This window comes from Aplidium turbinatum, chromosome 13, assembly GCF_918807975.1.
Source record: "Aplidium turbinatum chromosome 13, kaAplTurb1.1, whole genome shotgun sequence".
NCBI lineage: Eukaryota > Metazoa > Chordata > Ascidiacea > Aplousobranchia > Polyclinidae > Aplidium > Aplidium turbinatum.
Window position 1 is genome coordinate 20,253,211 of NC_137484.1, and position 27,683 is coordinate 20,280,893.

The following is a 27,683-nucleotide window of genomic DNA, read 5'->3' on the forward strand; positions in this document are numbered from 1 at the left end:
ACCGGGCCGGCGTCAGTGGTTTAAAGTCTCTACATGTCTACAAGCATGCGAAACTGATTGGAATAACCTATCAGAGGGCTTTCTCAGTCCAAGGACAAAGATTCAAACCAACAACAACGCTTTATTTTGTTTCTTGCTGGAGGTGTCTTGAAGTGGGGGTGCGGAGAGTCGGTATTAATATTGTGCTCAAAATATTCTTGTAACGATCCTTGTGGGAATGTTAAACTGTGGGTTTGCACATGACAGCATGTATACAATACCAAATTACAATATTTTCTTGCTTGCCTAAATGTGAAAAACAGATAATATAATCAATGTTTTTAACACGATGGAATTGGGTTGACTAATCTTGAACGGGTCCTCTTAAACACACACAGTATATCAACAGTGTAAAAGCATAGATACTATCCTAATGATGTCATCAGCAGGGAGAAGAAGCAAACATGGCAACAGTTGATAAGACTTCGTTTCAAAACCACGTCATAACAGACACTACTCTAAATACACCGTGAATAACTCCAGTGTCTAGTGACGCAAAGCTACTTCATGGTTAGATGCACGTGCAATTATGCAGCTTAAAACGTGTTGCACCAATGACAGACTCTACAATTTATAAAATAGACAATTGTTATTATTTTCAATTGAGTTTCAAAGGGTTTTCTCTGATGATTTCTTGATAAAAAAAAGTAGCCGTACCGCAGCATTCAGCAACCCTTTCGATATCATAAAATTCAGAACAAAAATTCTGCAAATAGAATTAACGATTAACTGCAAAAAATCCAACATAAGAAAGGTACTTAGTGGAAAGTGTTTTAAAGGAAACTCGTTGTTTAATTACAGTTTGGTTTCGCTCGGATGTATTTGGCAGCTTGCGGTTTAAGCGAAACAATCAGTCCATTCATAGAATAAAGTAAAATGGTTTGAAAGGTTTTTTGAGTAGGCTACTTTATATCTCACTTTTTGGTATAACTATGAACCAATGGGCCTAACGCTTATTTCGTACCACTTAGTAAAAGCCACAGAGTGTTGACTGCTTTTTACGACAACATAATGTAGTACGATCAGCCACTAGCCTAAATGTATTATGTTATGGCCAGGGGCGCCGGAACGGTTTTTGACTGGGGGACAGGATTATGAGAAAAGGGCATTTCGTTGCTGAAAGGCCAATTTTTTTTGAAGTTTTAAGATAAGATATAGCAATAATGCTCATCCATCAGCTCATTATCGAGTAATGATACAAGTGTCCGGTATACAAAGAACAATGGCACGGGAGGGCATCATGTTATGTTATGATGATGCAGGCTAATTACCTACTGTGATACAGAATTTTGTGTCGTGAATATTATTTTGAGATAGAAATGAAAGATTATAATTAGGCTAAACGCTAATAGCTGAAATTGTTATATCGCATTGCAAAATATGCAGTAGCTTACATGACCTTAAAAGGGCACTATTGCCCCCCTGCCCTCCCATCTACAGAAAAATTGAGGGAAGGGGGCATCCGCCCCCCCCCCGCTTCCGGCGCCCCTGGTTATAGCACACTAGCACTGAAGATGAAGATGCTGTAATTTAGTTTTCAAAACGTTTGCTAAACTTGAGTTTAGTAATCTATCGACATTTTAGGCTCTTTATTTTTTGATCAGATTGACCAGATATTCCAATCATTTGCTCCATAATTTTGTTTTGATCATATGCAACCGTATCAATAATCACTTTCAGATCTTTTTATTTGCGTAAAACTGAAAAGTGACAATAAGTAAAAACATCTGATGCTGTAAGATCTAGTAAGATCTAAATAACATCTCGATAAAAAACATATTATAGCTTACATGTTCTGGCAACTGGCAAGCATACGAAAGAGTGTATTGCATTAGATTCGCTACAGATCATGACGTACTGCGTCATGCTACAGATGCAATGGTGCTACGTCTCTTCGCTTCATTTAGACAAAAATTTGAATTGCACTATTGTCTATTGAAGCATTTGCACTTAAATGGTTTTCAGAAAACGTCACGATTTCTTTAAGACAGTGACCACATAGGGCATATAACCTAGCCCTAGACGTGAGTGTGTAGGTCTATTTTTAGCGCAAACCTTTTTCCTCTGAAGTGAGAGTGGGTATATATAATTTGAAACTTGTCTGAACCGACACTTACTGGAATTAAAGTGAGCAAGAATCGCTTACCAAGTCAACTACTCAGTCAAATCAATATCGTGAAAGAAATACGTCAATATTTGGACTCTTTGGATAGTTTTGCAGAATGTCCCGAAACGCAACACAAACTTCGTTAATAATGGTCATCTTGTGTGGTGCCATTTTCTTACTTATTTCAACCACTACCAATGCCCGCAGTATGAGGTAAGGAAGGACTTAATCAGTTGGAATGCCTTCTAAAAGGGGAAATTTTAAATGCATGTTTAAATGAAATTAATTATTTGGAATACAAATTATCTCTCAGAAGATAGGCTGTTATTGTCGGTGCTTACTGTGAAAAGCCTATAGCAACACTTCATCATGAATAACAAAGCTTTGCATTTTATGTAAGCGACATTTGAGTTGATGACAAGATTATTATTTTCTTTTGTGAATGTTACTTACGGGCATTGACTGGTTGATTTAGCACTTAAAGTTAACGTTTATGTTTTATTTTCAGTAAACGATACTCCAGTCCCCACGTGCAGTTGAGCCGACAAAGACGACGTTTGGAAAGATTATACAATCAGCTTTTGGTGGTTTATCAAGTGATGAACCTTGAAGAGGACGTTGAAAGAATGACGCCTGTTAGAGTTTCTGCTTCCTGGCCAGAAAGCGTGGAAATGAACAAACTTATGAAGGTCTTGTATTCCGGAGAAGGTCAAGTCGCACATAGCTCTTTGAAAAATCGCCACGCAGTATCAAGATCCGGTTTATCTCTGTCGCATAGCCCAACCTCTTCTTTTACTAGGCGACTTATGCAAAGAAAGATACCCACCACAACAAACAAAATGCTAGAAGATTCTCGTAAAAGAAGCAGAATTCTCAACACCAACATTAAGTTATCTGGAAATAGAAATAATGCCGCCCTCGAAACAGCCGCTTTGAAGCAAAAAGTCAAGCAGCTTTGTCAAGTTTTAAATAAACGAATTAGAAATGCTTCTCTGGGGATCATAGTACGTTCATGTAAACTTCATTAACATTTTGCGATGAGTTTGCGTTATTTCAGTTTATAAATCTCCAGAAAATAAATCGTGTAATCGTATTAGACAATTTCTTGTAAGATTTGATTAAATGCAGGAAGCGCTTTACTCTCACAAAGAGTTGTTCATAAATTACTTTTGTGTGAAAATGTCATGTTTATTTACAAAGGTTATGTTGCAAGAAATGTTCTCGTCTAGTGTAATTCTTCGTTGCAACCAATTGGTTGCAATGCTTAAAGGTGTTGTGTTATCTTTTCTGATCAATTTTTTTTTCTTTTCTAATCTCATCCGTATTACCTTTCGCTGTGGGACAACCATTGCAGTAGTTTAAAATGTTAATTTATTTTGACGAAGCGTAGACCAAGCTTACGTTATGGCGATGTTTATTTGCAATGTTTGAATGCGATGCTCGCATTTGTTTGTTTGTTGTTTGTTTATTTCACTTTACGTTTTAATGCAATTTCTTGTTATTTATTTATCTTCCATGTCTTTTGTAAAACCATTACTGCTTTTTCTTTTGACAAATAAAAACCATTTTATTAAGAGATCTTGAATTTTTAATTTCAGACAAACAGATGGGGCATGATTATGTCATTAAAAACAGACCAATTCATACACGGGGTAGAACCTGTTGATAACGTTAGAAGAAAGGGAAGTTGGGTGGTATATAAAACTAGTTTTTGTTTTCGACCTATGAAGCGCTGTCATAAATCTTGTTACGGCGTCGGTCCTGTAAAACAGAAAAAGATACACAACAATACACAACAAAAAACAATCGAAGACAAAATAATTTATGTATATAGTTCCTTAATCTGACTTCGGTAACACAAGATGATGAAGCTACTTTCCTATGATCTAAGAGCGTGAAATTGAGCTTCGATGAGTCTCCGAGTTTGCCACAGATTTCATGCTTTATTTGTAACTCCAAAAATACCGGGATTCTTCTATCCAAGTAGACTATATTGTCATGTATTTTCAGTGGAAACGCCAACTTAACTTTAATTACTTTTGCATTCTCGAAGCAGTTGTAGTGATTTTGCTTTAACAGTTTCGGATATTTACTGTGTTATTTTAAATTTAGAACAAGCTACGAAAATTGGAGGAGTCAACATTGTAGTTTCGTATGTTTTTCCACTTATTATAGGATAGCGGTTGAATCTGATGAGCCATTTGGGAACTGTGTGCACCAAGCACTACAAAAATATGTTTTCTCATGTACTGGGAAAAACGTGTTTTTTACATGTTATAATAAAACAGGAAATTTTTTCTACATTTAATTTATTTTATTTTAACACTCAACTTGAATGCCAAACAAACCAACTGCGAAAACAACAGGTGAGTAATATCCCGTACAGTGTTGTCGCAGTCTAATGCTAAATAAGGTTTGAACAAAAATAGTTGTCAAACCAAATTAAAGACATTTTTCTACAAGGGTTGTTGTCACACAGCGCTAAGCAAATGTAAAGTATGATTTATAATATTGCAAAACAACAGGTAGCCTATTGTACACGGAATTTGAGTGTTTTTACAAATGAGGCAAGACGCCGAAAGCGCTATTTATACTAAGTTATCGATGTTGTTCTTCAACATTTCCAAGATATCTTGTGGCCGTGCTTAATTATATTCATCGATATACCATCATAAATCAAAAAAAGGAATCTTAATCAAAAACAAAATGGCGTAACCTATTTCAGTTAGCTACTTTTTATATGCAGATGCAATAGATATCGTTTTAGACGAAGAATTTTCAACTAGACATCCAACAGAATTTTAAACTATTACATCTTTGCTTTTGATATCTACGTAGGCTATTTATGATAGTTTTGTATTCATAGATAGGCCACTATAATGATAGGCTACTATCACCAATAGGCTACAGTCGTGATTGTCTAGCATTGTATAGTTTAGCAAGTGGGATTTAACTGCATAACCTAAGATGACCTTCAAACTATTGTAAAAACAATAGTCATATATTAAAGGTGTAGGTAAGCTATGTCACGTTTAGGTTTGTGTATCATCATAATTTTTATTAAATAAACGACTCATCACGATTTGCAGAGACTGACAAGCATGAATCATTGAAAAATCACTCCAAATGCACCGTTTGTTATCAGCGAAGAAGAGATCAATCACTGAATGAAACATCATAACGTTCAAGATTGCATCCGCTTAAAACAAACAAACTTCACCAAATCTCGTTGCAGTTTGATAAACAAAATCTCTATGATAAGTTATCTTCTGTAAACAATCACACCTCGTTTATCGGTTTAAATCATCGATGTGGCAAGCAATGAGAAAATAAAGTTTACTGACTCTTAGAGTGAAGTCAATGTATTGGGCATATGCTATCTTATCAATTTACGTGCCAAAACTTAACATTGCCTCTTTGAAATTGTGCTTCACCTTTTCACTGCACATTTTTGTTTACTTTTATATCTTATCTTCTACAAATGAATAAGCTGTATGCTTCATTAGCAGACGACTAAACAAAATTTCAAAGGTAAAGATCAAAGTGTGTGAAATGCGTGACATATTTTGTTGGTGTCGTGTGGAATCAAATTGACCATCAATTATTATTCCCAGCACGATTGAACTTCGCTTTTGTTGTCATTTTCTCAAAAACGTGTCATTAGACGAAAGTTATACAACAAATGATGAGCTAGTCAGCTAGCAATAAACAGGAAAAGTTTGTGAAACCTTAAAAGGTTTAAAATTTAAAAACACGCATGAGTAGTTTGTTCAGGCGGTAAAGTAATTTGCTATTCACAGGCCCGGATTTAGGGGGGGGGGGGGCAGAGGGTGTAGTTGCCCCGGCCCCTCGACGTAGAAAAATGTGATTTGTATTGTTACTATTATTTTCTCTAATCCTTTGAAGTTTCTGCAAAATGCCTCCTTTTTCTTTCAAGGTTGATTTTTGTCACAAGGTGGCGACTAAGCTTGGCGTAAAAACATTAACAACGGTGTAGGTGACTTTCAAGTTACCTTGCAAAGTTTTTCGCGCTCTTGGCGCAAATTTTTTTTACAGGTCCCCGATCTAAAAGTGCCCCGGGCCCCCATCAGTTAAACTCGCTCCTGCCTGTACATGTATCCATTAGGGCTTTCCAGAAAAATTAGGTCTGGTCGGAAAACAATAGGCTACTGTACAAAAAGTGAGCATCAAGAAAACCATTTTCAGCAAGAATAAAAGCAACAAATTTGTGTTATGTGTTGTATGTTCGTTAGCGTACATTCCTCATCGTGAAATTGAATTTCTTTAAACTTTCGATTTTAACAGCGTATAGCCTATGATATGAAAAACCGATATGAAAAACAACACCGATATGAAAAACCTTCTTTCGACATGAAAATCTTCAACAATCACCTGATTAGGCTATAGCCGACTTGTAGCAAAAATGAGATTGTAGTTAACGATTTTCAATTCAATTTATTTTTCTTTGTCAGAATGCAAAAGAAATGATATTGTGAAAAAGAAATACAGTGACAAAACCAACAAAAGGAAAAGGCAAAACCTTAATGGTTTTAGATACGTGCATGAAAAGATCTAATATTGCGGTAGGCTATATGCATCGATAAATATAGTTAAGTAGGCTAGGCTATTTTGTCTAGAAAAAATTGTAAACACGCAGTAGCCTACTGTAGAGGAAACGAAAATGGCTCAACACCTATTCAATTCGATCTATTCCGGAGCCTTTGCAAATTACAAATCACTGCATCAAATAATAAAGATTTTGCAACATCTGAATTGATGGACTTAAATCATGCAAATGCTTTTCAATCGGTTTTGAGGGGCAAGCTGGGGTAAGATGATCACGGGGGCAAGATGATCACCCCGACTTATTTTCTTTTAAAATGAATCTTTAATGCAATGCTGCCAAGTAGTGGCAGCTCTACCAAAGCGCCATGTTATATGTAACTTTCAGCCATTTTAGACTAGCTGTTTAGGACTTGCGCTGAAAAACGTGATTTTGGTAGCTAAAAGTAAAATTGCAAAATCACAAAAAGCAGGTGATAACACTGTTTTTGAGGAATGTCAGAAAAGCGAAAGTATGCGCATCAGGTAGGGAGTCAATTCATAATTTAGCCTTGGTTCTTACAGCTCGTTAGTATTTTTAAGTTTCAGCAGAGTGCAGTCGAAAATATAATGTTTGGCATGGGGCAAGATGATCACTTGCACGTGGGGCAAATTGATCAGGGTGATCATCTTGCCCCGCTTGAAATAATTTTGTACAATATGATTCTGCTAGTTTAAATGAGTGAATTTATAGTTAAAATTGCTTGCACTGTTCCTGGTTAACCTCGTGAAATTCCATAAAGTGACATCTTCATGAATTACTGTAATTTTATTGCAGATCTTTTGATTTCGACCTACCATACTTCATAACATATTTACTTTTTCTGAAAGAATTATGCTATGGTACGGGTATATAAACGAAAAACTGATCATGGGAATGCTTCTTTGGAACTTCAATACAATGCCAATTCCTTTTGCCGATAGCTCCAGTGACTGCGATTTAAATAAGTGATGAAGAAATTGTAGAAGGAGACTTCATTGTAGTAAATATTATCGGAAGTTCGAGAGTAGTTTCATATATCGCGAGAATCGCCTCTTTTGAAGATGGCGAATACGAGGGAGTATTTTTGAAGAAAATGCAGTGCTTAGGCCTACCAGGAAATTTTGAAAAGCTTCTCTTTGTGATTGATGAAGATGATAGTGCTTCATTCACAAAAAGTGATATTGTTCACAAATTGCCGTCATCTCACTTCAGGAGTGGAAGCAAGAGAAAAGCACACCAACTATATTTTAATGCCAACCTGTCCGCATTTAATTTGTAAAAACTTTGTCTAAGATTCTCCAAGCAGGCCCAACTATAAGGAAAGCACATTTATGTTTGGGGTGCAGATTAAAAATCACCTTTTTTGTATAGGGAACATCATGAAATCAGACGATTAACATTCCTAAATTAGTGATTTTTTAACATTTATGCATGCTACAGTAAAGAATTGGGTTTTGTTCAATTTTACCCCATGATTTACCCTTTTATAGTAGGCTACCTATGGCCCTGCTGTTGAGCAATGTGCGTGTGTTTGAATGTTTTTTTGCTGTTCGTTTGAAAGATTCTTTTGCAGTTCACGTATTGCACACCAGTCGTTGTTTTTCATAATGTCAGTCGCTTGTCTCTTCAATTTGAGGCTACACCAAGTTGTCTCTATTTTTGATAATAAACTCCACCTCATAGAATGCATAAAATGTATGATCACCTTGCCCCATATGTGTGATCATCTTGCCCCAGTACTGGGGCAAGTTGATCATCTTGACCACATTTTTTCAAATGGCTATAGAATGTCATGCTGTTGGCTTACCGTATAATGCAAAGCATGCTACCATTAGATGCGCTGATGAACACATACTTTTGTAATGCTAAGAATTTGTAAATATCTTTTAAACTTTGAATTTTATGGAGACTTTAACCTTACGATGATCATCTTGCCCCACCTTCCCCCTAATGATGGAGCGCAAACAGTTCTTCACAGATTTATCTGTGTTGAAACTACTTTCTTCACAAGCAACTATTGGGAGTAGATTTATAGCCTAAATGAAAAAATTTTTGAAGCTACAAAAATATCGGGATAAACGTTTTGCAATTTGCAATCAATGATTTCCAGAAGTCGTGGGGTTTCCAGCTGCAGTTCTCTGTGCAACTTTTTTTCAAAAGTATGAAGTCATAAAAGTAGGAAAAAAATTGACATAAAATGATAGGCCTACAACTTATCGAATAAGCAGCATAAGAAAACATATTACTTAAAACTTGTTAATAACATATCACTAACCCTACATAGCGCAGATCAGTTGATACACGTAGGCTACCGCTACACGTGTATCAACCAGTGGCGTACCGTGACCACTTTGACAGGGTGTTCAGTGACGGCAAAGCAACAGCGGGGGGTCTGGGGGGCCTCCCCCAGAAAATTTTTAAAATTAACATTGAATTTGGTGCGTTCAGAGAGCATTTTCAGCACAAATTCTGAACATGAACAGAACTGACAAAAATAATGTTGTCGGAATGGAGAAGAATACAAAGTAGATATTTATTTGACAGCGCATTGAATGAAAGACTTAATAATATCAAACATTAAGTTGCATTTCTAAAGTCTCATACTTCAGTTCACTTTTTATTTCCGACCATCAAAACGAACAATATTACTTGCCATAACACAGCAGGAGTCTGAAAAAACGCGAAAGTTAACGATTAACATTCCTAAATTAGTGATTTTTTAACATTTATGCATGCTACAGTAAAGAATTGGGTTTTGTTCAATTTTACCCCATGATTTACCCTTTTATAGTAGGCTACCTATGGCCCTGCTGTTGAGCAATGTGCGTGTGTTTGAATGTTTTTTTGCTGTTCGTTTGAAAGATTCTTTTGCAGTTCACGTATTGCACACCAGTCGTTGTTTTTCATAATGTCAGTCGCTTGTCTCTTCAATTTGAGGCTACACCAAGTTGTCTCTATTTTTGATAATAAACTCCACCTCATAGAATGCATAAAATGTATGATCACCTTGCCCCATATGTGTGATCATCTTGCCCCAGTACTGGGGCAAGTTGATCATCTTGACCACATTTTTTCAAATGGCTATAGAATGTCATGCTGTTGGCTTACCGTATAATGCAAAGCATGCTACCATTAGATGCGCTGATGAACACATACTTTTGTAATGCTAAGAATTTGTAAATATCTTTTAAACTTTGTGCTCGAGATGGAAATGATTTACTTCATGCAAGGATTAGGCACGGTCGCAACACCTTGAGAAATGTACAAGCGAATTAAAAACAAACAGGTGAAAGTTAAAACAAAAAACAATAGCAAAGCAACTCGATAATAAACAAGAAAAGAAAGTCGATTGCTATGTTGGTCGGCTGTACTTTTATCCGCCGTACTACTTAGTAAAAACGAAAATGTTTAACACCTCGACTACAGAAGGAAAATTCATCTATAGCATAATTCGATTCTTCTTGTTTGTGCAATAAATTTTTGAATTACATCGTCGTAGAAAGCTTGCTTTTGCTTCAGTTCTAGCAAAAGTTGTTTCCAACGCTGATCACCTCAAACCCTGATCCAACAAGCTAAAACTTGCTATTGCCTGGGATTCCCCCAATGACGCGCCAAGGTGTGCAGATCAGCGAGTGCACAGCCTGGCTGACCTAAAACCATTGCTGTTTTCGCTACCTTGTGGCGTCATGTTTCTTAATTGTTTATTTTAAATAGCACTCGCCAAGCTGTCAGTGCACACCCAGCTTAAAGGTAATGACCGAAAAAAATTAAAGGCAATGACCTCAAACGTTGGAGTATTAAAATTAGAAGGGGCGAGTTTTGCAATTGAAAAGAAAGCAATCAGCATGCAGCAAGATGTTAGAATATCATGAAAGTAAAGAACATCGACAACCGATGGAAATTTTCTTTTTTTCTGGATTTCTTGGGGTGTGCAGTGCACACCTTGAACACCCTGAATATACGCCACTGGTATCAACTGACCCCGGGCCCCACCCAGAAAAATAATCAAATGTCCATTTTTGAAGTTTACTTATGCAGGTAAGCAAATAAAAATTATCTTACCTTAAAACCTCTATTTTGATTAATTACGTCATAGACTTTTGGGCAAATTCATTTAATTTTGCTTTCACTGTGGCTTTTTAACCTGAATTATCGCTAGCTGGCAATACTTTTTTTCGAAATGTTTTATTTCTCCCTGGAAGGGGGTGTATCAACTCACCCGTCATTTCCCTTTGGATATCTTGTGCTCATGTTTTGGATATATGGACATGTTTTGGAACCCCTATACCCAAGTTTTGGATCTCCTCTATATGCTACCCATGTTTTGGATCTCTTATGAATAGATTTTGGATTCTATGCCCGTGTTTTGCATCTCTGATGTCCATAGTTTGGATCTGATATTCCCAAGTTTTGGATCTCATATGCCTGCAGGGGTTCTAGGTTTTTTATTGTTAATTTAAGGTTTATAACTCCTGATAACAGCAGAACCGCTGCTGGCGTAACAAAGCTTCGATGGCACAAAGGTAACACGATGAGTCTCAGTTAATTTCCAGTAATATTAAGAGTCTCTGTTAAAATTGAATTTTATGAGTAAATCTTATATTATATTATGAGTCAAAATTGTTTTGTGCAGAGGTATATAAAGCACTTTCGGAAAAAGGAAAAAGAAACAGTTTCGTAATTTAAAATTGGCGAATTCCAACAATGTTTACAAACTAGGTTGAACTCCTGCTAGTGAGATTCCATTGCAGAGGTGAATCGCGGATATACTGAATAAGCAATAATTGGCCATTTTAACAGACTCACTTGAGAAAAGCTGCCGGTGAAAGGTTATTTGAGTAAAAAATGATCCATCAATATTATCTCGGTGCACAACAAGTGAGTTTTCTTAAGAAACGCAACTAGCCTATTTATTCTCACTTAGTTTTTAAGAAACGTAAATGTTATGTGAGAATTACATTTTGTAGAGAGCTAAAAACAATGGAAATTCATTCGGGTCCCTACAATCACTCCCTGCAAATTTTAAGACCGTGGGATCGAAGAACACACGTCTTAAAATTAACAAAAAGGTGAAAGTAAAACTAAAAAATAAACACGATAATTGATGCAATAATGTGGTTATGCAGGTCGTAAAAATCGGATTGAAAAGTCCTTTTAAAAAGCATGAAGAAATGGCGTTAAATGATAAGCAAACAAAGGCACAAAATTATAGAAGCATGTTAAAAATAATCGCAAGTTTCATGGGATGAAAGTCTGGCGCAAGCAAGCCTTGACTTGCTATGTTTTTTTATGTATATATATTTTTTGTTTTAAAGGGAAATCATGCGAGCATGGCGTGTGTTCGTCTTTAAGTCTCTGGCTTGATTCGGATAATGTCTTTATACTTCAGAGTTCGATATGATTAGGCTTCTCGTTTCTCACTTCATCAGAGTGTTTTGTTGCGTTTCGAGCTTTCCGAATCGAACCAGGCTTTGTGCGTCACTGCCAGTAAATATGCTCTGTTGATTTCTCCTGAAAGTAATACAAATACAGGTGCAGAAATAATGTGTTGTAGCTAAAACAGTATATAAAAACGACATCAAAACAATGCAAAGCGAATTAATTCACGCAAGAGCAATTAACAATAACAGCAGCCACTCACTACAGGACTTCTTATTCCGAAAAAAAGCAAACAGTCTAATCATTGGTGGCGAATTAGAGATAATTTAGAAATACCGTCTGGGATGTAGAAAAAGGTAAAGAAACATAGAAAAGGTCGCAAGATAACGTTGAAAGAATGTAGAGGTAGAGTATTGAAACGAAGAGAGAAAAAAAACACACGCATTTGACTAACGCGATCGATTGACGAGAATCAAAATATCTGACCACAACTGACGGATGGCACTTGTGCAGAAGTTGAACTTCGTTTATGAAGTTGCAAAAAGCTTCGGCAAAAAATACAGCCAGCGATTTAGCTTGAGCTGCAAAAAAAACCTGCTATAGTTGCAGTGTATCGCGATGCGATTGTAAAATGCATTTGAGGACCTAAACAATGTTGTTTTACAAATGAGAATAGACTGTGCTATTTCTCAGGCTATGTCAAAACATGCCCTTCAACATGCCAGGTTGACCTCGATAAAAAGTAAAAATAGCTATGTGGGGACCACATTTAGGTACCATTAGCCACATGCTTTGAAAGGGTACGTGGGGGCCAAGTTTGGGCTCCATTAGCCACGTTGCTCAGACAAGATTGCGTGGGGGCTTGATTGCTCCATTAGCCACGCTGCTCAGACAAGATTGCGTGGGGGCTTGATTGCTCCATTAGCCACGCTGCTCAGACAATAAACAGAAAATGTTCAAGCATAGTAGCTTGTAAAAATCAGTGCTATCAAACAAGGCGTTATTACGTCAGAAATTTTGTCTCACGTCAACAAAATGCGCCAGCGCAAATTTGTATATATTTAGAAAAAATAGAGATTTATTTATACTGTAGTAAGAACTATGCCGAAATTTTGTAGAACAGGGAATAAAGATACATGAGAGAAAATAGGGGAAGTGAACGATAGGCTATGACATGTGTTAGTCTTAATAACGCTTTGGTCGCTTGATTAAACGACCGCGCCGATTGAAGTATTGATGCGAAGGTGCTTCGTCAATTTCCTCATTGAGGTTGAAGTTTGCGTCGACCTGACAAAATGGCAGTTCAGAGCTGGGCGTTGTGGTTGATGACGTAACAGGCTCGTGATTAGAGGCTGACGCAACCTCCTCTTCAAGTGTTGGTAGCCTAGCTGGCTTGAGGCGGTCTATTGACACCGTATCTGGTTTTCCTTTGATATCAAGCGTAAAGTATTTGTCTGTTCTTTCTAAAATGAAATAAGGTCCATGGTAAGGTCGTTGTAAAGGGGCGTTTACTCCGTCGCATCGTACGAAAGCGTGTGAACACTGTTTCAATTCGTCTTCAATGAAAGTGTGTTGGTTTGTGGGATGACGTGGGCGAGTGGGTTTTTGTGTTCGCATATATGCAGACAGATTGTTCACATACGAAGAGATGGGAGGTTCCTCTCCTTCATAGTCAACAAAGAACTGACCAGGTAGGCGCAACGTGGTGCCATACACCAACTCTGAAGCGGAACAATTCAAATCCTTTTTTAGGGCTGCCCTTAAGCCTAAAAGGATCAAACCTAAATTGGAATACCAGTTTTCTTTTTGGCTTTGCGCTTTTACAGCGATTTTTAAGCTTTTATTGAATCGTTCATTCATCCCATTGCATTGAGGGTGATAAGCTGTAGTATGGGTCAATTTGCTCCCAAAGAAATTTGCCATATCTCTCCACAAAACGGACGTAAACTGTCGTCCACGGTCAGATGTAATTTGTATGGGAGCCCCAAACCTAGCAACCCAGCCGAGTAAAAAGGCGTCGGCGCAACTTTTTGCTGTGATGTCAACAAGAGGTATAGCTTCCGGCCAGCGTGTGTATCTATCGATGATTGTCAACAAATAAGAATATCCCTGTGAAGATGGCAAAGGTCCAACTATGTCTACATGTACATGGGCAAAGCGTTGATCGGGCAAAGCGAAATGCTGCAATGGCGTTGAATTGTGCCTGTGTATTTTAGTCTGTTGACAAGCCATACATGTCCGGCACCACTCGCGTATGTCCACCTTCATCTTTGGCCACACGAAACGTTGGGAGATTAAGTTTTGCGATCCTTTAATTCCTGGATGTGAAAGCTGATGCAAATAATCGAACACTTTTCGTCTTGACGATAAAGGAACCAAAGGCCTAAACAGACCAGTGCTTATGTCTCCAAGCAATGACACGCCATACTCAGGCATGCGTTGTTCTATAATATTTAAGGAAGAGTTGCCCGAACGTAAGGGTTCGAGAGTTTCGTCTGTCAATTGTTCACCGGCCATTTTTAAGAAATCCAAACCGCTATTCTCTTTAAATACCGCGTTGATTTCTGATCTACTCAAATAGTCAGCGACGACATTTTCCGTGCCTCTTACATAGCGTAATTCACTAGTGAACTCCGATATGTAGGCAAAGTGTCTGGTCTGCCTGGCTGTGGCATGTTTTAGCGTCGATTTAAATGCTGTGACAAGAGGTTTATGATCAGTCAAGACAGTGAAACTGCGGCCTTCTATGAAGTACCGAAAATGGCGAACGGCTAAGTAAACAGCCAGTAGTTCTCTATCGAAAGTGGAATACCTTTTTTGTGTGGGGCTTAAGCATTTTGAGAAAAAGGCAATCGGTCTTTGTTCTCCTTCGACAGTTTGTTCTAAAACGGCCCCGACCGCGGTCGCACTGGCATCCACGACGAGATTAGTCGAGGCACCGGTTACCGGAAATGCCAACAACATAGATTCTTCTAATTTATCCTTCACATTTTCGAATGCTTGTCTTGATGCATTGGACCATTCCAAAATTTTATAATTTTTTGTTTTGTTAGACAGCATGGATGTTAATGGCTGCAAGAGAGCGGCGACGTGTGGCAAGAACTTTCTATAGAAATTAATCATACCCAAGAAACCACGCAGTTGCTTCATCGTTTTTGGCAAAGAGAAATTTTTTATAGCTTCAATTTTGGATGCTACAGGGCTTAAACCGTGTTTGTTTATCATGTGGCCAAGAAACCTGATTTCGGGCAAACCAAATTGGCATTTTTCTTTGTTCAGTATCAGTCCGTACTGTTGTAATCGTTGAAAGACTGCACGTAAGTGGGTTTCGTGTTCGGCGGCGTTTTTCGAAAATATTAAGATGTCATCGACATAGCAGAAAACGAACGGCAGGCCACGTAATACTTCGTCTAAGAAACGTTGGAATGTCTGTGCTGCTGATGACAAGCCCATTGGCATTTTTCTGAATTGAAAAGATCCAATCGGAGTGATGATGGCCGTTTTAGCAACGTCTTCTTCGGCGATTCGAATTTGGTGATAACTCTTAAACAAGTCTAAATTAGAGAATATAGTAGCACCATGTAGGTTTCCGGCAAAATCGTGAAGAAACGGTAACGGGTATCGATCTGGTTGTGTTTGATTATTAAGTGAACGATAATCGCCCGTTATTCTGAAACGACCAGAATCTCCTTTTGGGACCATATGAACTGGTGAGGCCCATGGAGAGTTAGATGGTTCAATGACGCCAAGTTCTAATAAGTGTTGCATTTCCCGCCGCAAGATGTCTATACGTTCGGGAGAAAGTCGCCTTACGCGTGCATGCACTGGAGGCCCATTTGTTACAATATGATGACGGGTTGTGTGTTTACATGGCTTGTGATAATTAGCAAGCTCAAATACTTGAGGAAATTCTCTGCGTAAAAACGAGTACTGGGAGTTGCAGGTGTTTGCTTCACTGTTCTCACCTGAAGGTTTTGACCTTTTGTTTGTAGATAGTTGGGCACAAGGATGGTGTTGGTTTGGTGATATTAATTTTCTATTGCGGATATCTAACATGAAACCAAAATGATGTAAGAAATCGATGCCGATTATAGCACTTTGAACGTCTGCAATGGCAAAGCGCCAAGAATATTCTTTAGTTGTGCATAATGAGACACGTTTGTCAGAATAACCCAATATCGGTACGGAAGTGCCGTTCACAGCGCGGAGACAAGCGTCTGTTTTACTAGAAGGCATTTGGGAGACGTTGCAAATGTTAGCGGGAAGTATGCTCACCGTGCTGCCGGTGTCAATTAAAAAATTAATGTTGGTTATTGAGTCTTTAACGTAAAATGTTTGCGGGCTTTCCTCTATTGCACCAACCGTCCCCACTAAGCGGATTGGCCGTTCCCATTTTTTGGAAGGTTCCACGTGCATGGTTTTTCACACTTAGTTGATTTGTTGCCGAATCGATTGTGGTAATAGCATAGGCCATCGTTGGTTACAAAAGAAGTAGGCCTACTGTACCGTGGATTGTTGAATTGGTCATGACCTAGATTTCGGGGGCGAAAGCGTGGGCCGCGAAATTCCGATTCATGGCGAGGATGTCTTACTGGAGTCGATGTGTTTGGTCTGAAAGTGGAAACTTTATTTTGTAGTCGATCAACGTTTTCCGCTAAATTTGAAATTTTATTTTCTAGTAAGCTGTTTATTCGCAACTGCGGAGGGGCCGGTTCGCCCGCGCTGCAATTTAAGTTTTTTACCGTCAGAATGTTGTCCGCGCGTTTAGCAAGGATTTCTAAGGGAACGTCCAAATCCCCTGATAAAATTTCTCTTACCCTTAGTGGCAGCTTTTTGAGAAACAATTGTTTGATCAACGGCTGAAAAGTTGCATCCCGGGTCAAATTATTTCCGGCTAAACGTTTTATTTTGTTTAAAAGAGCTGTTGGTCTTTCGTTAGAAATACTTTGATCTAGTAAAACCGATAATTTGTCTTCCACCGGCGTAGCGTAGACTTTACAGATTGCGCTTTTTAGTTTGAAGTAAGGGTCAACTATTGGACGCGCAGCTATGACGTCTTCGACCTCTCTCAATTGATTTACTTTAAGCGTGCGTACAATGGCGTCGTATTGAGCGTGTTGAGACGTGATGTCTGCAGCCCGAAACTGTGATTCGACGCAACCGAACCAAAGTTCGATGTTGTCCAACCACAACTCCGGCAGTTTGACAGAATTATTTAAAGTTGCCTGGTAACACTTAGTGAGATTAGACAGTAGTTCCGAATTATCTCCATTTTGAGAAAAATCATTTGAATTTTCATCCCCAATAGTCATTGTGTGGTGAGTGCGCCTTCTTTGATACAGCTTAATTAAAATAATGACCGCCACAATAGGGATATACACAAACAACATTTTAATTGAGCATATGGCTCGTAAAAATACCCATAACATAGTTTGCATCTGTATCATCAATGTTGTCGACATATTTTACAATAAAATAAATGAAAAGTATAATAGCACTCGCCGTCAGTTGATTTCTTCAATGGAATGTTGGAATGGAATGTTGTTGAATTGCGGAAAGTCTTTGCTGTTCGTTCTTCGGCTTGAAGTTGACTATAAACTAATACTCCTTTTTGGTTGAATTCTTCTCTTTGGATGAGTTTCTTGTTTTCTTCTTACTTCTTTCTTGCCAAGGAAACACTCGGGGCACCAATGCAGGGGTTCTAGGTTTTTTATTGTTAATTTAAGGTTTATAACTCCTGATAACAGCAGAACCGCTGCTGGCGTAACAAAGCTTCGATGGCACAAAGGTAACACGATGAGTCTCAGTTAATTTCCAGTAATATTAAGAGTCTCTGTTAAAATTGAATTTTATGAGTAAATCTTATATTATATTATGAGTCAAAATTGTTTTGTGCAGAGGTATATAAAGCACTTTCGGAAAAAGGAAAAAGAAACAGTTTCGTAATTTAAAATTGGCGAATTCCAACAATGTTTACAAACTAGGTTGAACTCCTGCTAGTGAGATTCCATTGCAGAGGTGAATCGCGGATATACTGAATAAGCAATAATTGGCCATTTTAACAGACTCACTTGAGAAAAGCTGCCGGTGAAAGGTTATTTGAGTAAAAAATGATCCATCAATATTATCTCGGTGCACAACAAGTGAGTTTTCTTAAGAAACGCAACTAGCCTATTTATTCTCACTTAGTTTTTAAGAAACGTAAATGTTATGTGAGAATTACATTTTGTAGAGAGCTAAAAACAATGGAAATTCATTCGGGTCCCTACATGCCCAACTGAACTGTCTACAAACTACTATGAAGAGTCTATCAAAGGCTTTGTCTATCAGAGTCTATCAAAGAGTCTATCAAAGAAAACACCTATCAAAGGCTTTGTCAGTCCGATGATAAAGATTCAAAACCAACCATGCAATTTTTTTCAGATCTTAATTTTAAAACCTTTTTTTCACTTACCGTACAATTTTCTCAGAATGTTACGACCGTGCCAAATCTTTTCTGCTTGGTAGTCCACATGAAGCTCATATCGGCCAAGAACTTGCTGTAGCGTTGTTGTTCTGTCTCTTTCACTTTTGTTTAGACTAGTGGTTCCAGGGGCTCTATCCACTTTTAGAATTTGGGGGGGGGTGATTTTTGGACAGTGGGCTAAAATCGTCATAGTCATTACAACTTCTGGGGGGCTGCGCCCCCCAGACCCCCCATTGCAGCATCAGCTTCTTTCTGATTGAAGCATAGGGTTTCCAAGTCGTTTCACAAAGTATGTTTCGGAAAGGGCATTTTTGGGTAAGCAAACTGGTAGTCACTTAACAAGAAATAATTCTGGCACTGCAAATGAAAACTCGAACCAATCATGAACTTCGTTTTCCGTGACGTGAAAAAGGACGAAAAGATGATACAAAGAAAATCAAGTGCTGGATTTTCTATCAGCTGTTTGTTTGTTTGTTTATTTGTTTTTCATATTTTTATCCTGCATTGCGAGAAAGCGGACTTGAGCGCTATGCATCGGTGTACGCCTTCTGACGTACACCTGACCCACGCTGCAGCCGACGACAATGTCTGTTTCCGGTTGTCTACTCTACTTATGACTTAAATTTGGTACTACCCATTACTCGAAATCGATCACTGGGTAGAGGCAATTATACTTATCGTGAAGTTTCTTTCCCAGAGAAACAACCAGCAAGTGCGGGGGGGGGGGGGGAGGTGGAGTCGAACATGCAGGCTTTCGACTGCGAGCCCAACGCGCTAACCACTCGGCCACTGCTGCCGACTAAGTTGGCAGCTGGTTGGCTTTTTAGGGGTTAGGGTTAGAAAGTAGTCATTTCATTGACGTGGGTTCGATTCTCTCAACTGCTATTGCTCTTTTTTCTTCTGTAATTACCAAATAAAGTTCAAAACAAGGATTAACTCTCTGGCTAAGTGCGAGAAAGGTCACAATTGGACGGTAGCCTCTTATAACATGTTCTGATTGGTTGGCGGGGTCATTCTAGTCATTTGCAGTGGCAGCATTTTGTCTTGTTAAAGTGGCTACCAAGCAAACTAAGTTAAAACACAGTGTAAACGTCTGGCTCGTAGTTCAGGGTTGCCAAACATCAAATATATATTCATATTGATAAAAAATTCAAAATGTGCTAACAGCGAAAATATATTTTTCAAAATTTGATCAATAAAATATCACAAAACCTTTTCAAAGCCAAATGAGTGGGGGGGTAATTTTTCATTGATCACCCCCCCACTCCAATTAGTGGGGGGGTGATCACCCCCCCTTGGATAGAGCCCATGAGTGGTTCCCAACCCTGCGGTGCCATTTACAATACTTTAGGGCAGGGCTTCCCAAACTTTTTTGCCTCCGACCCCTTTTAATCTCCTAAAATTTTCCGCGACCCTATACGGTTAAAAGGATAAACAATGCGAAATATACGTTTGTGATATTTATTGAAGGATTTAATTTAAACGAAAACTAAAAACAAGCTATCCATGCTTTAAGCCTACTACCGTAGTTAACTACTTGTAGCCTGCTGGAAACAAAACCAAAAAGTAAACACAGTCTGTTATTCAGTGTGATAGGTGCGACTGCTTTCTGCTACAAAGCAAGTCGCTCGATGTTTGTCAATGCTGGTCTCAAGGCGGTTCTAATGTTGCTTAGGCTGGAACCAGGCCCGGATTAAGGTCAACTGGGGCCCCCTGTGCTAATGAATTTTATGGGGGCCCTTACCAGCTTACGTGGAGCGTAATGGAAGTAAGCTGGTTTAGCTTGCAGAGGAAACCGAGCCTTGCTTGGTAAGTTAGATGACTTTGAAATAGCACGTGATCGATGATTACATGCGACCTTCCGGTGTAGGGTTGCTCGGCGAAAGCAGGTCGACCCTTGTGATCTATTAGAAACAACTTAGGTTTGTGGTACGAAGCAGAGCAAAATTCCGAAAACGGATATAGCTGCTTCGTGCCACAGACAGTCCATTTTTTTTTCTAATACTGATGCACTACAATTTCTTTTTATGAAGTCTCGGTTTTGTCACAACTCACAAATCCGTGAAATGCACGAAAGCTTGTCAGCAAAATGACCTATCTTGATACAGAGTGCTACATTTAATCCATGTCACTGCAAAAGACGACATGTATACCATCCAGATAGGCCATGAGGTGGAACATGAATGAATATTGAACATAACAAGTGCACTAGTCAACAATTTTAATGCGCAAACTTTTTTGAAACATTCCGTTTTTATGCCGATCCATGAAATGTTCAATACGGTACGCGATAAATAAAAAAGTTTGAGGCTTTAATTTTCTCAAACAGTTAGTTTGTGACAGCAGGTGTTGGTTTCTTTGATCTTGTCATACGATACAACATCACCAGTCCGAAAGTGCTTCCCCAAGTAAGCAAAACATACTGCAAAACAAAAAAGAAAATGCAATAAACCACAAGGAGCATGCCTTTACACTACCCTTTTCATAAGCTAAAGTCAACGTTTTTGTTGTAGCCCATAGGCTACAACAAAAACGTTGACTTTAGCTTATGAAAAGGGTAGTGTAATTGTAGCCAGTGCATAACGTAATTTAGCAAAACGGGCTTTTGAAATATAACTTCACACCACATTTTGACTATTTTACCACCAATATATATAAAGGTTTAATATATATAAATTTATATAAAGGTTGATTGATTTTTAATCTTCATCCTCGGACTGACAAAGCCTTGATCCTTGATAAGTTATTCCTGGTAGTTTCGTTTTGCAGAGGCTTTTGACGCAGGGCCGGTTACCGAGATTGGCAGAGTGAAGTTTTCCGATTGTTGAAGTGTTGTTGCCTGGGAATTATTCCATTCATTAGGTGCCACTGAATGGAGAGCAGTCCGAATGCGTTGCTCAAGTGCACACCCCAAAAGTCAAACCAGCATCGCGTGATCTTGAGCTGGGCGCGTAACCACTGAGCTAACGGGGTGGACTATTATGTCGAGTATGAAATTGTTTATCTATATACCGGCACATGTTGTGACTCATAGGCCTACTAACAATTTCAGGATATTTGAACAGTCCTAAAATACAAAAAAGCTATAGACAACAAAGCACAAAGGAATGAAAAAGGACAGAGGCAAAAAAATAACCTTTCATAGGCTTTATCAGTCCAAGGATAAATTTTCAAAACAGCTTTACTAATAACTTCATGAAAGAATAACTAAATTGATTGTTCAAAAAGAAAAATGATAATGACAGGAAAACCATCAGATGTGGATAAAAAATGACAAATAGCTTTGAGTGTTAACAATTTCTTCAAAGTTTTTTAATCTTTAATTTTGACTCAAGTTGACAGACTTTTACAGTCTTTTATGTACAATTTATCATCACAATAAGAAGATTCGATTGTGTTGTAAAGTTTATATAGGATAAATTGACTATACGTAACAAACAAATGATTTTATTGTGGTGGTTTACAATCTGTGCCCCATATTTTCTAAACACATCTGACTTTAAAAATATTGGTGGTATAACATTTTCTGTCTGGTTATATTCAGAGGTGGGCACCCGCTACTTTTAAAGTAGCGCGCTACCCGCAACCGCTACTTGGGCTAAAGTAGCACGCGCTACCGTTACTTCTTCCGCTACTTTTGTCTAAAATGACACTAGGAAACACTCAAGTCCCTAGTGACGCAAAAATGACCTTGAAAACGAATGTTATCAATTATCATTCGTTTACGCTGTTATTTTAACGTCGTTATAGAAAACACATTCTAAGGGAAATTTATTGTTACGCATCTTTCAAAAACACGAGCATTTCAAAATGAGTCACTAAGTCCTGCCCGCTTTCGCTTAAGCGCATCTTTTCCAACGGAGAAAAGTCTCTCCACCGCAGCACTGGAAGGAATGGGAGTGTTGTATTTAATGAACAGATGTTTTAACTCGGTATTCGAAAAGCTCAAGGACTTGCTCTTGTCCGAAAAAAAAGGCGTCCAAAATTGCTGCTTCCTTCTGCACCGACATTTCACGGGATGGTGCAAACACTCCAAAAAATACATCCTTGGAGTCATGACTGGTGTTGGTGTCACTCTTCTCGGTATCAACCTGGCTTGATGTTTCCCGCAACAGTCGAATTACATCTGTCTTGACTTTTTCTCGCAGTGCGTCAGCATCATCCGTGGAAACGTACTGCAGAAATTGTAGCCACGACGTCTTGAAGGAGGGATGAAGACATGATGCCATAACGCATTTCATGTCGTTGAAGCACTTGTTGAATCGTTTCTTCACCCCTTCAAAGACTTCCACTTTCAACTCCTCACAGGTCACAAGATCACTGATCTTGGTCAACTTCTTCCCGCAAATTGTGATGGTTGGAAGCAAGACTCCGTAATACGCCTTGGACTCGCCCTGGAGAATGTCTAAAGCCTGGCAGATAGGTTTCATCACACGGAGATATTCAACGAAGAAGTTGACGTCAGCTAGAAAAGACCGAAACTTTGCAACCAAACCGATTATATAGCTGCTTGACCATGCCAGTATTGCAAGAAAACAAGCATTTTTTTCAATTTAAATTAAAAAGTAGCGGGTAGCGGGAGTGCGACTGAAAAAAAGTAGCGCCTCTCCGCTACTTTGGAAAAAAATAGCGCTGCTACTCCAACTAAAAAGTAGTGCCGCTAGTAGCGGCGCTACAAAAGTAGCGCGCTACTGCCCACTTTTGGTTATATTGATGATAAAAGTCCTGGTATACACCTTTGCTTTATGTTTATTTTTCAAAATACCCTATAAATTCTCATTTTCCAGCTTAAGAATACTTGTATACGGCAGGAATGTTTTAAAGTAACAAACTAATGACGAAAGTCACATTAAGCAAACCAGACAAAAACATAAACATCTTAAAAAGCTGTTGTGCATGAAAAAAAGTAATACGATTTTGTTATTAGAGTAAATACATTTAGGGGTGCACACAGCTATTTCTAATTAATATTTGCTGTTGATCAGTAGATTTTTACTTACATTTCTTCTTCCAATAACAGTGTATGCATTGAAATATTTGCTGAACCCTTTCAAAGGGAAAGGCGCTTGTGCATCCCCTCCAGCCATGGTATTTAAGGTCAGTCAAGATTTCAATGTAAGTATACAAAAAGATGTGACTGTAAACTTGCCTATAAAACAACAATAAATTTATGAAGTACAAATTTATTTAAGGCTCCATGGCCATTCCATGGAAGTTTTTTTTCATATATTGTACGTTCGTTGTCCTAGTAGTCCAGCCAATGCAACCGGTTTACAAGTTTTAGATAGGCGAAGAAGATTGTTCTGATGGTATGTGGCCTAAATTTTTGTCAATAAGTAAATGGGCGGTTACGAGTGTAGAAAATCAATTTTCGTTTTTTTACCAAACCACAACTTTATTCACTTTCAAACTTCAAAGTAATTCTTAAAGCTGGAGCTGGTGTACAAGTCTCCACTCTGGTTATAAATGTCATGATGTGAATATACGTCAAAGATTGGAATCGACCAAGACATGTAGGGTGAAGTGTACCAACAGTCAAGAAAAAGTAGTTTTATCTTATGTTTTTGGTTGATTCCAATGTATGACGTTGTGGTATTTTGACCAAAGACTTGTTCAGTGTTCACCAGCTTCGCAAAGCTGTAGTTAGTATATATATATGAAAACCAGAGGCTATAACTTACATTGACATCATGCAATCAAGTACCATAAAGTATACACATGTACACGGCACATGTAGATTGTACAGTGTTAATCACTCATCACTCAAACTAGACTGATAAATAACTAGCACTATACTTAAACTAGACTGGTAAATAACTAGCACTATACTCAAACTAGACTGGTAAATAACTAGCACTACACTAAAACTACACTGAAAAATAACTAGCACTACCGTACACTCCAACTAGACTGGTAAATAACTAGCACTACACTAAAACTTGACAAAGGAACAAAAGCAAACAGTTGTGTAGTGAAGATAACATGAATAGTTACCTTTTTGTTTAAGCATGTGGATTATTAATGCAGAGCTTCAAAGAACAACACAATCATCAAAGAACATGACTAAATGCTTTGTATTTTGAGCACTTGTTGCAGTGTACAATTAAAGCACTAGTTTGTGGTTTCACAGAAAACTATATTTGCTACTCTTTTTGTCACTATCTATTATTATCCAGTGGTCTTGAAAAAATCCCACCTAATAAACTATAATATTATTAGTTTGTTGCTTTACTAAAACTTTTGTTTTAAAGGAAAGACTTTCAAGTGAAACAACACAAAAAGTGTTGCTGTAATTATGTGCATGACTACACTCAAGTTCAAATTAAAGTTTTTTTTAGGCAGTGGCTATTTGACCGGCTCCGGTCTTTGAATCTGAAACACTATTTGACCGGTCATGACGTCACTATATAGCACTTTTTTCTTTCAAAGCAAAAGACGAGAAGAGTGCCTATATAAGTTCTAAATTCGACAATTATGTTCAACTGATTCGGTGACGCGTAGGATACGTCTCCGCTGGTGTTCCAGAGGGAATGAGTTCGAAGCTACGCGAAGAATTCTTTTTTTTTTTTTAATTTTTAACTAAATTTTGACCCGAATTGACTCAATCGTTAGGCTGCTGCATTTTTGTGGTCAATTTTTAATTTGAGTAGCCTACAGCCCAATTTTTTATGTCTTTTCAACTATGAGTAATAAAGTTAGAGTTTTTAGTTTTCTTAAATTTGAAAATTTCTCTGGGTAATTTTCCGTTTGTCATAAGAAGATGTGACCGTGTTTGCCGAACGATGCATTACACTTTTGCGACTTTGCCACGCATTACATTTTTGCGTCGTTCTACAACTACAAGCATTGATTCAACGCAAAAAATGGTTGCTTGGCTCACTGATTTCTGCAATCAACAAAGATTTGGGCAGCACTTTTTTTGCTCGATGAATGAAACAATGAATGCAATTCATTGTTTTGTTTGATCATTTCGACAATTGCTAACGCCAACAAAAAGCGAGTGATAAGAAGTCATGCAAAGGAACCGTAATGGAGACAGAATCTTGTCCATTGTATAGGTAGACCAACGCTTTTTGAGTTGAAAATTACTTGGGGAAAATCTCGACCTATATTCGAGTAGGGCAGCGTGGTCCAACTACAGGCCCGCGGGCCGCATGCGGCCCGCGGATGGAATTTTTGCGGCCGCGAACTTTCACAGTTTTGATTTAATTTGTATTTATGTTACAGAAAGTAATTTCTATTAGAACAAGAAAAGCATGTGGATAAAAAGTCTCAAAAATATAATTCAAAGTTGTAGACAGCAGAGTCTATACTGTTTCAACCTATTAGGTCTCGTCAGTACAACTGGACTTCTTAAAGGCTGATATGTACCTATAATCATAGGCGCCGAGTTTTCATAATAGCTGGGCGGGCGAACACATACCGTACTGTCACGTCATAAAGGTTATTTTGTGCGTTTTTCAAAAGGGCGATTTTGCTAGGTTGTTGGGCTAATGGGCTAGCCTAGTTTTACATTTAACACTTTAGCTGCCAGCGTTTTGAAAAAGTGAGAGGAGTTCTCCTTTTTCTCTTGTTGCCATGGTAATGAAAAAATGGGTTGCCAAACTGTTGAAACGCACTTTGAAATTTTGGAGCAAATCGGTGTTGCAATTGATCGTCGAAATGACCATTGCATTTACAAGCGCGCCAGTCAGCAAAACAGTTTTTTTGCATTGAATCAACCTGTTCAGACGTGAAATCAATGTAAAGAAAAATAATAGGCCGAGTGATTCAACGTATTCAAACATTGAATCAATGTAAATACGAACTGTTAGGCTAATTCGGTTCTTTGAACAAATCGAATGGCTTTTGTAAATATTTCTCAGTTGCAACCTATACCTGGTCAGCAAAAGTTCCTTTTTTACACGATTTCAACGTCTGGCGACGTTGAAACGATGTAAAAATGACAATTTTTGCTGGCCGATAGCTAGGCTACTGTACGGTACCGAAGTTTAACTTAACCAACTAGGCGATTGCAAACATATTTCCTTTCGATGAAACCTATAGGCTACCACGCTTGGTTTGCCTTTACATTACATTCATAAGTTTTGTTGACATCATAGCATAGTCAATTAGTCATGGCCTATATTCATAAGAAAATGCTTGCTTGGATTTTTTTAGCGACTAGGGTTAGATAGCCTACCGTACAGGACTTCTAGCTAGTACCAGTAAGCAGTCTAGTCTAGTGACTCTAAATGAATAGGTATATTAGTCTAAACCTTAAAAAATAATAGAATATTTCAATTACCTTGCTGCATAAAAACTAAGCTCTTTTACATGACCTATGTGCATTAGGGTGCGTCGTGTGCCCCAATGTTCATATTTTTTGTATTATTTTTTTTCAATGGTGAGGTTTCACTGAAACAACAATAATATGAAGTTTCAGCAAAAAATATTAATGTTTAGGTGCTCCACATTGCAGTTAAAAATACAGGAATTTCGACCCCCATACTCCATAAATACCTTGTTTTAACATAACACTGGTCTACACGATTTTTGCTCTATGAAATTTGAAAACTGATTTAGAGTAATTTTGGGGTGCTGAATCCAAATCTGCCCTCAGATTTATCCTATCACGTCAGGTATGTGAGATATGATGACAGCAAATTGTTACTTTTGTCAAAAGTGGAAGATTTGACGTTGCGTTTATTGCACATACATATTTTGCTATATGCAGAAATCCAGGCCATGTCGTGCATAAGTAGCTGAAATACATCAAGTATAATTTTGATACCAATTTGTTTTCTAAGCAACATTATTAACCATGCAGTAATAACAATCTAAAAGGGAGGCTAAAAGTATAACTGACCCCCACCCCCGTCAAAGGTTTGCATGAAACCACAAAAGATTAAGTAGGCCTGTGGCAATGCTTGTACAGTAACCTTACTCAGGCTGTTTTGGTCTGTCTAACACTAACCATTCGTTATAGCACTGCATATGTTGGTGGTGAACGCAATGCCAAATCTTCCACTTTTGACAAAAGTAACCATTTGTTGTTATCATATCTCACAAAGCTGACATGATCTGAGGTTAGATTCAGATTCAGCACCGCAAAATAACTCTAAATC

The 27,683-nt window shown here is 38.1% G+C and overlaps 3 protein-coding genes across 3 annotated transcripts; 1 reads left to right on the forward strand and 2 right to left on the reverse strand.

Moving 5' to 3' along the window:
• Nucleotides 1–2,172: 2,172 nt before the first annotated feature.
• LOC145782527 (uncharacterized) lies at nucleotides 2,173–3,696 on the forward strand. The gene is made up of 2 exons (XM_082594330.1): nucleotides 2,173–2,359; nucleotides 2,655–3,696. Exons 1-2 carry the CDS (start codon nucleotides 2,262–2,264, stop codon nucleotides 3,172–3,174), a joined length of 618 nt encoding a protein of 205 aa, XP_082450456.1. The 5' UTR covers nucleotides 2,173–2,261; the 3' UTR covers nucleotides 3,175–3,696.
• A 12,986-nt stretch (nucleotides 3,697–16,682) lies between these two features.
• LOC145781726 (uncharacterized) lies at nucleotides 16,683–17,422 on the reverse strand. The gene is made up of 2 exons (XM_082593397.1): nucleotides 16,853–17,422; nucleotides 16,683–16,721 (listed from the first exon to the last, which is right to left on the reverse strand). Exons 1-2 carry the CDS (start codon nucleotides 17,420–17,422, stop codon nucleotides 16,683–16,685), a joined length of 609 nt encoding a protein of 202 aa, XP_082449523.1.
• Nucleotides 17,423–20,780: 3,358 nt separating this feature from the next.
• Nucleotides 20,781–24,708, reverse strand: LOC145782313 (ATP synthase F(0) complex subunit k, mitochondrial-like). Its single transcript, XM_082594102.1, has 3 exons — nucleotides 24,571–24,708; nucleotides 23,577–23,725; nucleotides 20,781–20,998 (listed from the first exon to the last, which is right to left on the reverse strand). Exons 2-3 carry the CDS (start codon nucleotides 23,661–23,663, stop codon nucleotides 20,906–20,908), a joined length of 180 nt encoding a protein of 59 aa, XP_082450228.1. The 5' UTR covers nucleotides 23,664–23,725; nucleotides 24,571–24,708; the 3' UTR covers nucleotides 20,781–20,905.
• Between the last annotated feature and the right edge of the window lie 2,975 nt (nucleotides 24,709–27,683).